Below are 13,481 nucleotides of genomic sequence, written 5' to 3'. Positions count from 1 at the left end.
GTGTGTGTGTGTGTGTGTGTGTGTGTGTGTGTGTGTGTGTGTGTGTGTGTGTGTGTGTGTGTTCGCAGTAAAGCGCGCTCAAACATGGCATCGACTTTCGATCTTATTTGTGAATATTAGCAAACACAAGTGAACACACTGGGAACAGAGGCCCATAAATAATGTGGATTTATTGTCCCACGCCGACATTCGCTCTTATGAATTGGAGATTTTATCTGCAAATCTTCATCACTAACGTTTTGTTAGCCTTTATTTAATTTGCAGGAGTATAAATCATGACGGGTTTAAGAACTCCGCACGTCATTTTCTATTCATCTGCACTTTTAACCCGTTAATACCTAACAAAAAATGTTTTATTAGCATTAAACAGAAAAATAATGTAGAAAAATGATTGTCCATTGCTGCTTTTTTCTTTAGTTTAGTTTAGTTTTTTTCCTCTCATATGGTTTGTTGATGGAGGAGCACAAACTTTCAGCCAGATAGGAATGAGATATGAGGTCAAAACCACAATCAAGGCCAAGACTTTGTAATTAAAAGCATCTTATTGTACATCGACACAGAGAGTCTTAATGTTTCAGTGTTTGTGACCTGATTGTTCTGAATTTTAGCATCACATATGATTGCCCTCTTGGGCCTTTTATTAGTTTATTTTCTCTCATTAAGTCTGTTGTGTTTATACAGCTTAAAAACATCTTAAAATATTAGGGGTGCAACAAAACTTGTACCCGTATCGACCATTCAATACAGTGCTTTAGGTTCAATACACACTTGTATCGAACAATACAGATTTTTAACATTTATTTTATCAACTTGTCTTGTGAGGATGCTCTGTGTTGAAGCATCAGTGGATCTGTGTTCGACTACTCCACCTAGGCTGCATTTTTGAGCACAGATCCACTGAGAAACTTGCTGTTTCAGCAACATTTAATTTAAAAACTGTACTTTTAAAGTTAAACAAATGTTCATAATTAATTTAAATAAATTACAAGTTAAAAAGGGCATGGACATTTTTCTTTCTTGTATCGAAAAAATATCGAACCGTGAGACTAAAGAGTCGAACCGAATTGTGAATTTTCTGTATCGTTGCACCCCTATAAAATATATATCTAATAAGCCAGTTTTTCAAATGGGTTCTTCGTGATTTTGTTATTGAAGCTGTTTCTTTTAGATGAGATGTTGCGTTTTATTTTACAGGCACAGAATATTACTGTGTATTGTATACCCAACTTTATTGTAACGTATGAAGTGTTTTTATGATCTGCTGCTGTGTCTGTTCATAGCAAGAACACACAAGTTTGACTAGGGATGCACTATATATCTGCACTAATATTGGTATCTGCTGATATTGGTCATTTTTTAGAATATTGGTATCGGTCCAATATGTAAAACTGGGCTGATATTAATGTCTGATATTGATTTTCCACTTTTTATCTTTGTTTTTCTGTTTTGGGAGTGGAGAGGGTTGGTTGAGCAACATCTGTTTGATCATAAGAGTGAAATTGACACTGAGCAGCCAGGAATACTTGAAGAAGGGAGCCATGTCAGAGGTCTAGTTGATTTTTTTACAGTATCAAACAAAGACCCAAGTGTGTTTGTGCATATATGTATAATATAATTTGTGTGTTTGTGTAATATCGGTAAATATTCGTTATCGGCCATAACAGCAATAATTATATTGGATATCAATATCGGCTGAAATGTTCATATCGGTGCATCCCTAAGTTTGACTAAAGTGCACGTTTCAACAAATGAGTAAGATAGAAAACAAAGACTAATTTCCTTTTTCTCCTGCTCAGGATGATTGTGTGCAACCAAGTGATGAAGTTCATCCTGGACCGAATAGACAAAGATGAGCGGCAGGAGGCCAAGAGGAGAAAGAAGGAAGAGGTCGTGGAGGCCAAGAGGAGGTTGGCTAACGCTAGCAAGCTCTCGGCGCTCCTCTACAAACACAAAGAGAGCCTCAAGATGGAGATTCTGAAGAAGCGGGCACTTCTCGACAAAGAGCTGCAGCTAGAGGCTCAGGTAATAAAAGGTGGTACTATTTATTTAAAAAAAAAGCTTTTAATAAGAAAAACTCTGACTGCCGGATTTGTCCTCAGGAGGAGTTGAAGAGAGACCTGCTGCGGATGCGGCGGGAGAAGGAAAAGGCCCAAGCAGCAGCTCTGCAGGCAGCTCAAGTGGCAGCAGCTGCTGCAGCCCACAGCCACAAACAGCAAACTCTGTTCCACAAACACGGCGCTTCGTCTCAGCACCACCTCGCCGCCATCGTCTCCTCCACCACGCACAAGAGGAAACGGGAAGAGGAGAGGGAGACGGCGACCGCAGCCAAGTCCAAGAAGAAGAAGATGATCTCGACGACGAGTGCAAAGGAGAGCAAGAAGGACACGAAGCTCTACTGCATCTGCAAGACGCCCTACGACGAGACCAAGTATAGTTTCCTAACCTACCCAGCTCTCAGATACAGATCGTTACAGTATATGCTCTTTTTACTTGTTATAATAATCTGAAGAGCTTTATTACCATCATCGTTCTGGTCCCGTGTGCAGGTTTTATATCGGCTGCGACCTTTGCACTAACTGGTACCACGGAGACTGCGTGGGCATCACAGAGAAGGAGGCGAAGAAGATGGACGACTACATCTGTGTGGAGTGTAAACGGGGCCGGGAGAGCAGCACAGAGGAGCTGTACTGCATCTGTCAGACCCCATACGATGAGTCTCAGTAAGGAGCTGGGAGAGTGTTTGTGCCCCCGCTTTGAGTTTCTTCTCTCTGTGCAAGTTTTGTTCTGTCTGAAACGGACAAAAACAAATTAAAAAAATGTACCTGAAAGGGCAAAGAGAATCATAAATGGTGCAGAACTGAACACTGTTGTTAAAATACTGTTCATTTTTTTTATACCAGTAGTACCACAGTAGTCTAATCAAGATGTTTCCAGTTCATCTAAAATCCAATTAAAAAAACAACACCCCCACTAAAATAATCATCCAAGTAATTTTTTTCAACATTTTCAGGAAACTTAAGCAAAAGCGTAGCATACGATTTATTTCAAAATTCCTGACAAACCTGAAAAAAGTGGTTTAAAGGGATCCACGATTAGTTGTAACATCAGACTTTATTTAATAAACATATATTTTAACTGTAAAATAAAGACTGTAAAAATACTGTAGTATGTTCAGTTTTTATAATTTTTAAACAAAAAGTTTAAAAAATATATTACACGGACGGGGCCATTTTTTTACACGCAATGCATTCTGGGTAAATGATGACATGGATAGGTCCTCGGTGCGAGGCTGCTAGCGAGCTATATCCACCCTGAAGGTTAATCTTGGACAATATCTGATGATCGACTCTTTTAAATGAAACCAGAGAGCGTTGACAGAGAGGAGAAGGTAGAAATGACTCAGCCTGGAACTGAAAGAGGACAACAGAGCTGCTTTAGCATTAGCCCCGATGCTATCACTATATATATGTATTAGCTCAGCGCTACACATTCTCCTCTCGTCACTGAGGTCCTCCATCCACATGACAGAGAAGAACACAAAAATGACTCAGCCTGAAACTGAAAATATAGATGGAGGACCTCAGTTTAGCTTGTTTGTTTGTCGCGCTAGCGCCAAGCTAATACATATAAGGCAATATAGCATTGGTGCTAGCACAAAGGTTAACAGGCTAAGCTGAGGTTCTTCTTCCATGAAGCAGCTCTGTTGTCCTCCATCTATATTTTCAGTTACAGGCTGAGTCATTTCTACCTTCTCCTCTCTGTCAACGCTCTCTGGTTTCATTTAAAAGAGTCGATCATCAGATATTGTCCAAGATTAACCTTCAGGGTGGATATAGCTCGCTCACACCGAGGACCTATCCATGTCATCATTTACCCAGAATGCTTTGTGTGTAAATAAAATGGCTCCATCCGTGTTAAAATATATTTTTAAAAATTTACAAAACTAAACAGCCTACAGTATTTTTACAGTCTTTATTTTACAGTTAAAATAAGTATTTATCAAATAAAGTCTAATGTTACAACTAATCAGGGATCCCTTTTAAATATGTTTTGTTGCGTATTTGGAGTCTGCAGGTAGGTGCAGAAAAGTTGAATTTAGTCTCGGTGCTACGTTGATGGGTCATTTGAAGTGAGACCTGGGGGGGGGGGGAGTGGGCACCTTGTTTAAATTTAAAGAGACAGCAATAAAACGAGTTGATCTTAAACGCACCTCAGAACAGTGGTGTAAAGGAGGGTCCTGTGGAGTTACAATAAGTAGGAATTCAGATCAAAGCATTTTAGTTCCACTTTTATAGACCCCAACTGAATGATTTAACTGTGAAAAAGAAGGATTTTGTCCACTTTAATATGAAAAACGGAGTCACCACTTCATTACTTTTTTCTACACGAGCACCTTACTAGTTTTCTTTAGGTCAAATTTTTAAATTATTTTTACAGGTTTTACATCGGCTGTGATCGGTGTCAGAACTGGTACCACGGTCGCTGTGTGGGAATCCTGCAGAGCGAGGCTAACCACATCGACGAGTACGTGTGCCCGCAGTGTCAGTCCACGGAGGACGCCATGACGGTCTTCACTCCGCTCACAGACAAGGACCACGAAGGCCTGCGAAGGATCCTGCGTTCCTTGCAGGTGAGCAGAAGGCTTACTCTTCTTGTGTTTGACAAATAAACGTGTTTGTTGTTCATGAGGCGAGACGCCAACATTGAAGCTCTGATTTGGTGCAAGTGCCAAAGTTAGTCCTGCAAACCGGGAGGTGTTTTCTGGGGCAGATTTACTTTCCACTACATCCCTGCACGCACGCTAAACAAACACCCAGCCAGGTGGAACAGCAGCTCTGTAGCCTTCTTCACCATCTGCGGTCGGCCCGACACTATAAACGCTGCTTCTTAAAACCCTCGGCTCGGTGCAAGAGCAGCAAACAAAAGCCTTCTGTGTCCGTCTTATCTGATGTGTCGGCCTTTTCCCCCTTGGACATCCGCCTAACCCAAGTGTTTTCCTTTCTTCACTGCTAACTTCCCTCTCTTCTTCTCATTCTCCTCCTTTGTCCAGCGGTCTGTGTGAGAGTGAAACTGGGAGGGGCACTAGAACCGAACATCTGTGTTGACCCACCTGCTTTCAGTGTAATTTTCATGGCGCTGTTTGTTTTTCTTTGGTTTCAACTTTCTCAAGAATTTGTTTCATTTTTTTTTTCCTCCCGTTTTGTCCCTCACTCCTTCTGCAGGCACATAAAATGGCATGGCCATTCCTGGAGCCAGTGGATACGAATGACGCCCCTGATTATTACAGGGTAATCAAGGAACCAATGGGTGAGACACGTCACAATGATGTGACTTTAAATTCTTATTGTGTGATCTTAATGTTTGGACTCCCATTACAGTAAAGGTTGAACTGTACATCATGAATTTTCTTCTTAATTGTTAATATACATCTATTCATTAATACGTTTTATTTACTTGTTTAATAAGCCAGCACACTTTTTGTTTTGGTGATTTAGTTGTTATCCGTTATGAAGTAAACGGTATTAGGTTATATTTTCGATTAAATTGGGAGTTTTCCATTCGGGGAAAACTGTTTTCATTTCATAATTGCTCTAACTTTTGAAGTAATTCCAACACTTTCTATCTTAAACACTAAAGCACAGAAGGCCAACTGGGAGGAAGCCCTCCGACTCAGATCAAACCGACCATGTAAATGGTGACTTGCGTCAACAGGGCCTTTTTGAACTTCCATACAAACAAGCCGTTAATGAGCTGCTTGGGGCCCCGCCGGTGGAAAGAAAACCTGCCCCACACTTCGCTACATGTTGGCCCGATTCTGGAAACTCCAGTCCTTCAAACCCCCCCACCATACAAAAAACAGGACCCTGTTGGTTTGTAGGAAAAATAAAAAAAATGAAAATAAAAGGAAGCATTTGGCTGATGTGGCTGCGGCCGTTGGTCGTTTATGGAGGGTTCTTAGATGAGATCTGATGACGGAGAAGAAGGAGGTCTTTGATACTGACCGTGAGGTTTGTTAGCAAGTTGGGTGGGGCGCTAAAGAGGATAAGAGTCGGATATGTTTGCCTGGGAAAGCTGTGCAGAGCAACAGAAGCTGCCAGCCAGCTTCCTCACTAATGCACTTGTATTATTTATTTATTTATTTATTTATTCGGTGTCTTTAATTTGATTTAACAAGGCTGCTGCCACTGAAAACTGCTTTTCAGGGGAAACGTGGAAGTGGAGGCTCTGATATTTGCTGTGTTTTTCAAGCATTCCTGTGGAGCAGTGATGCTCTCCTCAGGAATGATAAATAGGTCACATCTCAGTAACTTGTCTGGAAGTGTGAGAAGGTCGAGGTTAACTCTGGCAGAGGTTCTGGATTTTTGCTGTCACTTTTAAAGTGATGCAGTATTTTCTCTCTCTGTCCAGCGGACGCCACATAAACTGGGAGAATTTCAAAGCGAGCTCACCGATTTTCAGAAAACCCCAAACTGTGTCCTGTGCATCCTCACTGTTTTTTTTTTTTTTTCTGACAAAAGTATGCAGTCCAACGTCCTGAATGCACGATTCCAATCTCTCCTCTCAGACTTGTCCACCATGGAGGAGAGGTTACACAAACGGGAGTACATCAAGCTGACAGAATTTGTAGCAGACATGACCAAAATCTTCGACAACTGCCGATACTACAATCCCAGCGACTCGCCCTTTTACCAGTGTGCCGAGGTTCTGGAGAACTTCTTTGTCCAGAAGCTCAAAGGCTTCAAAGCCAGCAGGTAAGATGTTGGTGATTTTAAACACTGAACAGCTGATGAATAAAATAAAAATAAAAAGGGGGACACATCTTGATATCCTGAATAAGAGAAAAGGAAAAAGTAGCCTGATAATTGTGACCCATTGATGTATGAATAAGATCTAAATATCTGATTGGTCTTTATAGGATGATTTATTCAGATTAACTTTGTAAAGACATAGTAAAGAGCTGGATGAATGTGTGGAGGGTTAAATGAGGGCATAGATTATGTTGTAAAGAGCTTTGAGTATTCTGGTTGGCTAAAAAGGTGCTACATAAGTCTTTACCATTTTTGGTAATCAATGACATCATCCACAGATTAGGCCATTAGATTTGTTAATTTCATAAATTAAACATCATATGCTTGTGGCAAAGCAAGATATTTATAATTTTGTTTCAATATGAACCATTTCATTTACATTACCCCAAATTTCTAATAAATTTCCATAATTCTCTTGAAACGATTTATAATTTAGAATTCCAAAGATTCCCACTTTAATGTCCCGTTTCTGTACATTTCCGTAAAGTCATCCACTTTGCCTGTTTTTACAGGACTATTTCTCTCATTTTTACTTATAACAACCTGCTACCATTTTTACCATTTATTAAATACCCTGGCCGGTTTTCTCTTAGTGCCTATAGTTTTAAGTGGTACAAAACAATAAAAAAAACTATTAAAAAAGCATCTGTATTTTTAATTAAAAATATGAAACATGTTTCCCCATTTGTTTACACAAGAAGAAATTTGACTTTCATCTATAAATGTATAACTTTTTTCATTCAGTAACATTATCGATGCTGTCTTTTTGTTTGTTTTGCTGTGCTTTAATTCTTTCAGCACATTTGTGACCCATCACATCAAATCAGGATTAAGTGACAAGTTGTTTAGTTGTATAATTGGCAGTTTGTAGGAAAAAAACTAGCAATAATTGGGTTTTGTCAGAATAGGATGAATACTTTATGTATTGGTCCAGTGACGGAAATGTCCAAAATACAGCCTGATCAAAAACTCACTAATATTTGTTTGGATCACCTTTAGTTTCGATTATGTCACACATTCACTGTGACAATGTTTTCACAAGCTTCTGCAATATCACATTTCTTTCTGTCCAGGGTAGAGGTGCCCAAAGTTTGGCCCGTGGGCCAAAATTGGCCCACCAAGCCATTTGATTTGGCCCACCAGCAGTTGTCCTGGTTACTAGATTGTAATTATGTTAAGATTAAATATAAAATACAAGTAACTACAAGAGACATTTAGATTAGATTTAAGCCCATATGTAAAGTTGCACACCTTATAAGACCCCAAATACTCAAATTTTAAGTTATGAAAAGTCCCATGAGCCTTTGCTGCCCGAAAATAATTTTCTCCATGTGTATGGGCTGAAAAAAAAGAAATATAATGTCAGCCACCATACTGGCTACTAGCTTAATCATAAAAAAAATAAAACAACTTTACTTAAGATGTATTTACATTTTTTATATTATTGCATTTGGCCCACGGCCCTCAGATTGATCATAATTTTGGCCCTCTCAGAGAAAATATTTGGGCACCCCTGGTCCAGAGTTTTAATTTTTCACCAAGCTCTTATATTGATGTCAGGAGATTCGTACCACTGCACATCCCAAAGATTCTTAATGGGGTTCAGGTCTGGACCCTGTGGGGCTCAACCCATGGTTCCTGAACCACTCTTTCACTCTTTGAGCCCAACAAATCCTGGCACTGTCATCTTGGAACATGCTTGTGCCACCAGGGAAGAAAAAAACCATTGATGGAATCAATCAGTATATTCAGGTAGTCAGCTGACTTCATACCATTGCTGAACCTAGACCAGATCACGTAGATCTCAGATCATATCCTGCCCCTAGTAGGCACCAAGCAGGATAGGTGCATCACTTCAGCCGCCTTTCTTCTTAACCCCGATTCACGTTGTGTCCGCTCTGCTCTGACCTCGGCAGTAAAAACACGCCTATTATTGTCAATGAGAGCATTTACACCGCATCCGCAGGGCGATGGCGTGCGCATGACCATCCGCCAAAATTAGATTCAGTCCTGTTTTAGCCAAACGGCAGAGCAAGTACCGAGTCAATCTACAAAGATCACACCGCACCAACAAGAAAAGGAACGAGCACAACATTCGTATTTTTTAAAAAAATCATCAAAGGCAGGCAATATTTTGTCACTATCCTAGCTATATTAATAAATATATGGTTGTATTTATGATATACATGCTGTCAAAATTTATCATTCAGTTTGGGAAGCAGATAGCAACATGTAGCGTGCAGTATATGCATACATAATATGTGGATTTTATTCTGAATGGACTAAAGAAAAACAACAGCGATGCAGATTCAACTGTTGTTTCCAGTCTGTCTTCCACAGAATTAATTGATTTGGTTTGACTTCCACATTCATCACTGCCTTTATTTCATGATCTTGCATTTCCTGCACATGCTTCATAGAGCACCTCCATGCTTCACACCGGCGCAGAGCTGCAGGCAGTGTGATCTTTGGGGTGAACCAGTCTTTGTCGTAACGTGTTTTGGGGTTTGAAAGCCACTGGGACGTCATGTTTAGAGAATAAACGTCTCAGTTTCTCTGAAACTCCCGCCACATATGGAATGACGACTGGTTTGGGTCTGGGTTTAGGGTCTTCATTTACACCTGGTTCTCGGCTAGAATCCTGTTTGGGTTTCTTGTCTGCTTTCAGGAAAGCCCAGTTAGGATAAACATGACGTCCCAGTGGCTTTCAAACCCGGAAACACATTAGAGCAAAAACTGGTTCACCCCAAAGATCCGGTCCCCTGACACAAACAGAGCAATGTTGTGGATGCTAAGTGTCAGTAGGACTGTGATCAGTTATACATTGGGGAAACAAAACAGCCACTGTTCAAAAGAATGAGCCAGCACAGAAGAGCTACATCATCGGGTCAGGACTCTGCAGTTTTCACTCATCTACAGGCCAGCGGTCACTCTTTCAGAGATGAAGATGTTCTCATCCTTGATAGAGAGGAACGTTGGTTTGAGAGAGGAGTAAAAGAAGCCATCTTTGTGAAGAAAGACCGTCCATCATTAAACAGAGGTGGAGGCCTTCGTGTCCAGTTGTCCTTTTCCTACAACACTGTTATTGCAAGTATGACTCAGCCCCCTGTGAGCAAAAGCTGTGAATCTGGGTCCCAACAATAGTCAGGTGATGGAGCACATGACCCTGTATGAACAGAAGAGCTAATAAGAGCATTAATGATGAATTGTTAGGCTGAGGGTCCCCTTTTGCATGGGAACAACTGATTTGATTATCATCATGAAAATTGTTTATCCACCATGTGGAGTTCACCTGAAACTCCTCAGACTGAAGGAGTCTCTTGGAGGAGAGACGAAACGTTTCATTAAAGCAGAACCCGTCACTTTTCTGAGCAGTACCAACAATGATTTTGAGCAGTAAACTCGTCAATTACTGCCACTTTCCCTGTATGTTAGCAAAGCTGCTTTCATTACCAACTGGGAAATCCAAATATCCAAATATGGTTTGAGCTTTCCTCATTCAAATGCTGTCAACACTCAATACATCTTTATTGGAATACTCAAAAGAAAAACAAGATTTAGACAGATTTTCCAGGGGACATCCAGATAAGCAAGACTAATGAAACCCTATCTCTGGAACTCCTCACGATATCAGGATGATCCAGGTATCAAAATGTAGCTCAGAAAGCCGGGAATCTCAAAACTTGCTTGATTTACTTTGACCAAATCTCTTTTGATCCTGAGTTTGATGTGATGGTTTATATTTAATGTTGCATTTTCATGTCTCATTACATCAGTAACATTAGAAATGTCATGTCTTTCCTCCAGCTTCTCTGTGATTTAAACAGTATTGACTCCCGTCCACTCTTCTTTTTTTTTTTCCTCTCTCTTGCAGATTGTGATGTCAAACTCCAGGGTGCCGGGGTCACTCTTAAAACAAAACTTAATTTTCTATCCCTGGATGTTGGTGGCTGTTTTTACTTGTTTAAAACAGCATCAAAAACTTTGTAATAAAGTGCATATAATAGGCCGCACATTAGGTGTGAGGATTTTTTATTAATATTATTATTATTATTATTTTAAAACCAAACAAAAGGACAAAAAAAGTTTCTACTGTTTTATAATTGCAGCCATGTTGGTAGCAAAAATGATTCAAGGAAAAATGTATTTTTTTACACTCTCACACTAGCTGACGTTTGAATTTAGTGCAGGTTGGATATGAAGTGAAGCAAAGTTTTGCATAGCTTGTCGTTCCTTTTCTGTAGCTGTGGTTTTCAGGAAAACAAAAACAAACAAACGCTGTCGATTTTGGTTGTAAACTCAGATTTAGGCTTTATCGACACATAATTTATATTCTAATTTGACAGAACTTTCTTGCTAACATATTTACCTCAGTTTAACAAAAAAATTAAAATAAAAAGCTTTGAACGTTTTTTTTTCTTGTACGTATGTATAATGTTATGTTCATATTCTATTTTTTTGTGAAGGACTATTCTTATGTTCAGAAGAAAATAATGATAGAAAATGTAAACATAGATTGGAGTAAAAATCTAGTCTAGCTTTCCTGTTTCCTGTTCCAAATGCGATAAGCTTGTCTGCCTCCGGGTTCGAAACATGTTTAAAAATAAATAAAAAGTTGTATAAATGTTGTTGGACCGACATCCCATTTCAGTGACATTTAACCAACATGGCTGCTTTGTCTGCATCAAAATGTCTGACCCACTGGCATCCGATACTTGTTTTTTTTTTTTTTTTTTGTATGTTTCCATTAGTTATATTTTTGTCATATATTGTAAAGCTTTTAATAAAAAAAAAAGAAACAACGAAATTGTTTTCCAACTGTTTTCTTCCTCCTCTTTTTGCCTGTCTCTTTAGGTCTCATAACAACAAGCTACAGTCAGCAACATCTTAGGTCCCTTCCTTTAAAAAAAAAGTGTCGTAAAGAGACGCCTCTGATTTATTAGGACCTGTTGTGGTGTCGGTTCTCTCTGGAGGAAAGTGGGCCCTCCTGCACACTGGTGTCACACTTCCACCATCTACCGCCTTCATTGCACATTTAAAGAGGGAGAAGATGGGGACTGAATAGCCCTTTTTTTATTTTTACCCCCGATTCAGACCAGGAACTGGGCAGCTGCTGACTAATTTTTTTTGTTGTCTGTTTTTGTGGCCAGTCCTACAAATGTAGCCACTCCATGAGAAGGAAAAATAACTAAACTGGTTGGGTCTTCACTGATTAACCTCATTAATCCTGTAGCTTCTGTGGGAAACTTATTTTGTTAGAAATGTTTTGTTTTCCCCCGCTCTTTCGCTTTAGTTTTATCTAGGCCTGTCGCCATAAGCAATAAATCAATTCGCTAAATTATGTTGATAAATTAAAATGAGGATGATCATTTTCATTTGCCTGCTTGTTTGTTTTCTTTGTCTTGGTCTCGTAGCCTCTGTAGTGTGACAGCCCTGTGAACAGGCATTTAGCCAGAGGAGCGTCTTCGGTTTTCTGGCGCCTTCTTGCAGCTGGCGATGCCATTGATCTATATTACTGGATTGGACATCACGTGACTTATCGTGCGCCATCGTAGGAGCCATTGCTATGCATTGAGTCATGTCAACGAAACGGTAGAGTTTCAATGCAGGATGCACATCAATCTGTCACAAAAATATTCRTAGCACCCTCATTTCTTATCCGATTTCTATCAAATATGGCTTAAATTAAAGCTGAGAAAATTGCTGATGTGATATGTAAAAAAAAATATTTGCTCAAAAGAAATCTATAAGCCAGAGGAGCCCAAAGTGGGGCCCGCAGGCCAAGCCCACCAAGCCATTTGATTTGGCCCACCAACAGTTGCCAAAGTTGCAAGGTTGTAACCTGTTATCCTATAGGTAGAAACACAGTGTTTCCATTGGACAAATGACTATATAATGTTGACTTTATCTTTGATTTATTAGGGATTAAACATGAAACACGAAATGACAAGAAATATTTAGACCAGATTTAACCCCACATGTAGATTTGTACACTCATATTGCAAAACTCATATTTTATCAATTTATGAAATGTCCCATGAGCCTTTGCTATTTGAGCGTATGGTAGACTTTCGTGCACAGACTAAAACAAAAGAGGGCCATTGCATAGCTTAATCGTTAAAAATAAAGGACTTTAAAAAGTATTTGTATTTCATGTATTATAATTTATATTACAGCATTTGGCCCACAGCCCTGGATAGATTTTCATTTTGGCCCGCTTGGGGAAAATGTTTGGGCACCCCTGCTAAAAGCAGTCTGGGAACTTTTCATTATAGGTTTTTGCTAATGTGTTTACAGTAGAAGCCCCTTTCCATCACATGAAGACAAATTTGCTGTTCCAACAATTTTTTTATTAATATTGTTATTATGTTAGGATAACATTGTGAGAGGTAAATGTAATAGACAACAGTAAAATTACCTTTACTAATACTAGGCTGAACTGTGTAGATATTACTGGTACTGATGTTCTGTCCAGTCAGTATATAGTATATCCTGTAGTTTGTGATTATATATCAGAGTAAAAAAACTTTTTTTTCTCCATCGTATATTTCATAAGCTAAGCGATGGAGGGGCCGACCGCATTTCTCTTATGACCAGCTGTAGGAATTTGTCTTTAGTCACTCCAGCGCGAATAAAGAACCAGGAAACAAATGCAACAGTAGAATTTTATAT

At 39.4% G+C, this 13,481-nt stretch overlaps 1 protein-coding gene across 1 annotated transcript in view; it reads left to right on the top strand.

The window, feature by feature from the left end:
* Nucleotides 1-11,994, top strand: part of LOC106528477 (nucleosome-remodeling factor subunit BPTF) — a gene marked incomplete in the record, with an annotated part of 47,818 nt that extends 35,824 nt beyond the window's left edge. Inside the window, 7 exon segments of the mRNA XM_014023652.1 lie at nucleotides 1,797-2,022; nucleotides 2,100-2,428; nucleotides 2,547-2,720; nucleotides 4,438-4,630; nucleotides 5,223-5,307; nucleotides 6,566-6,752; nucleotides 10,684-11,994. Of these exon segments, the coding sequence (XP_013879106.1) occupies nucleotides 1,797-2,022; nucleotides 2,100-2,428; nucleotides 2,547-2,720; nucleotides 4,438-4,630; nucleotides 5,223-5,307; nucleotides 6,566-6,752; nucleotides 10,684-10,690 (1,201 nt within the window).
* Between the last annotated feature and the right edge of the window lie 1,487 nt (nucleotides 11,995-13,481).

Source organism: Austrofundulus limnaeus, unplaced genomic scaffold (assembly GCF_001266775.1).
Source record: "Austrofundulus limnaeus strain Quisiro unplaced genomic scaffold, Austrofundulus_limnaeus-1.0 Scaffold384, whole genome shotgun sequence".
Classification (NCBI taxonomy): domain Eukaryota; kingdom Metazoa; phylum Chordata; class Actinopteri; order Cyprinodontiformes; family Rivulidae; genus Austrofundulus; species Austrofundulus limnaeus.
This window is presented reverse-complemented; position numbering and strand designations above follow the sequence as displayed.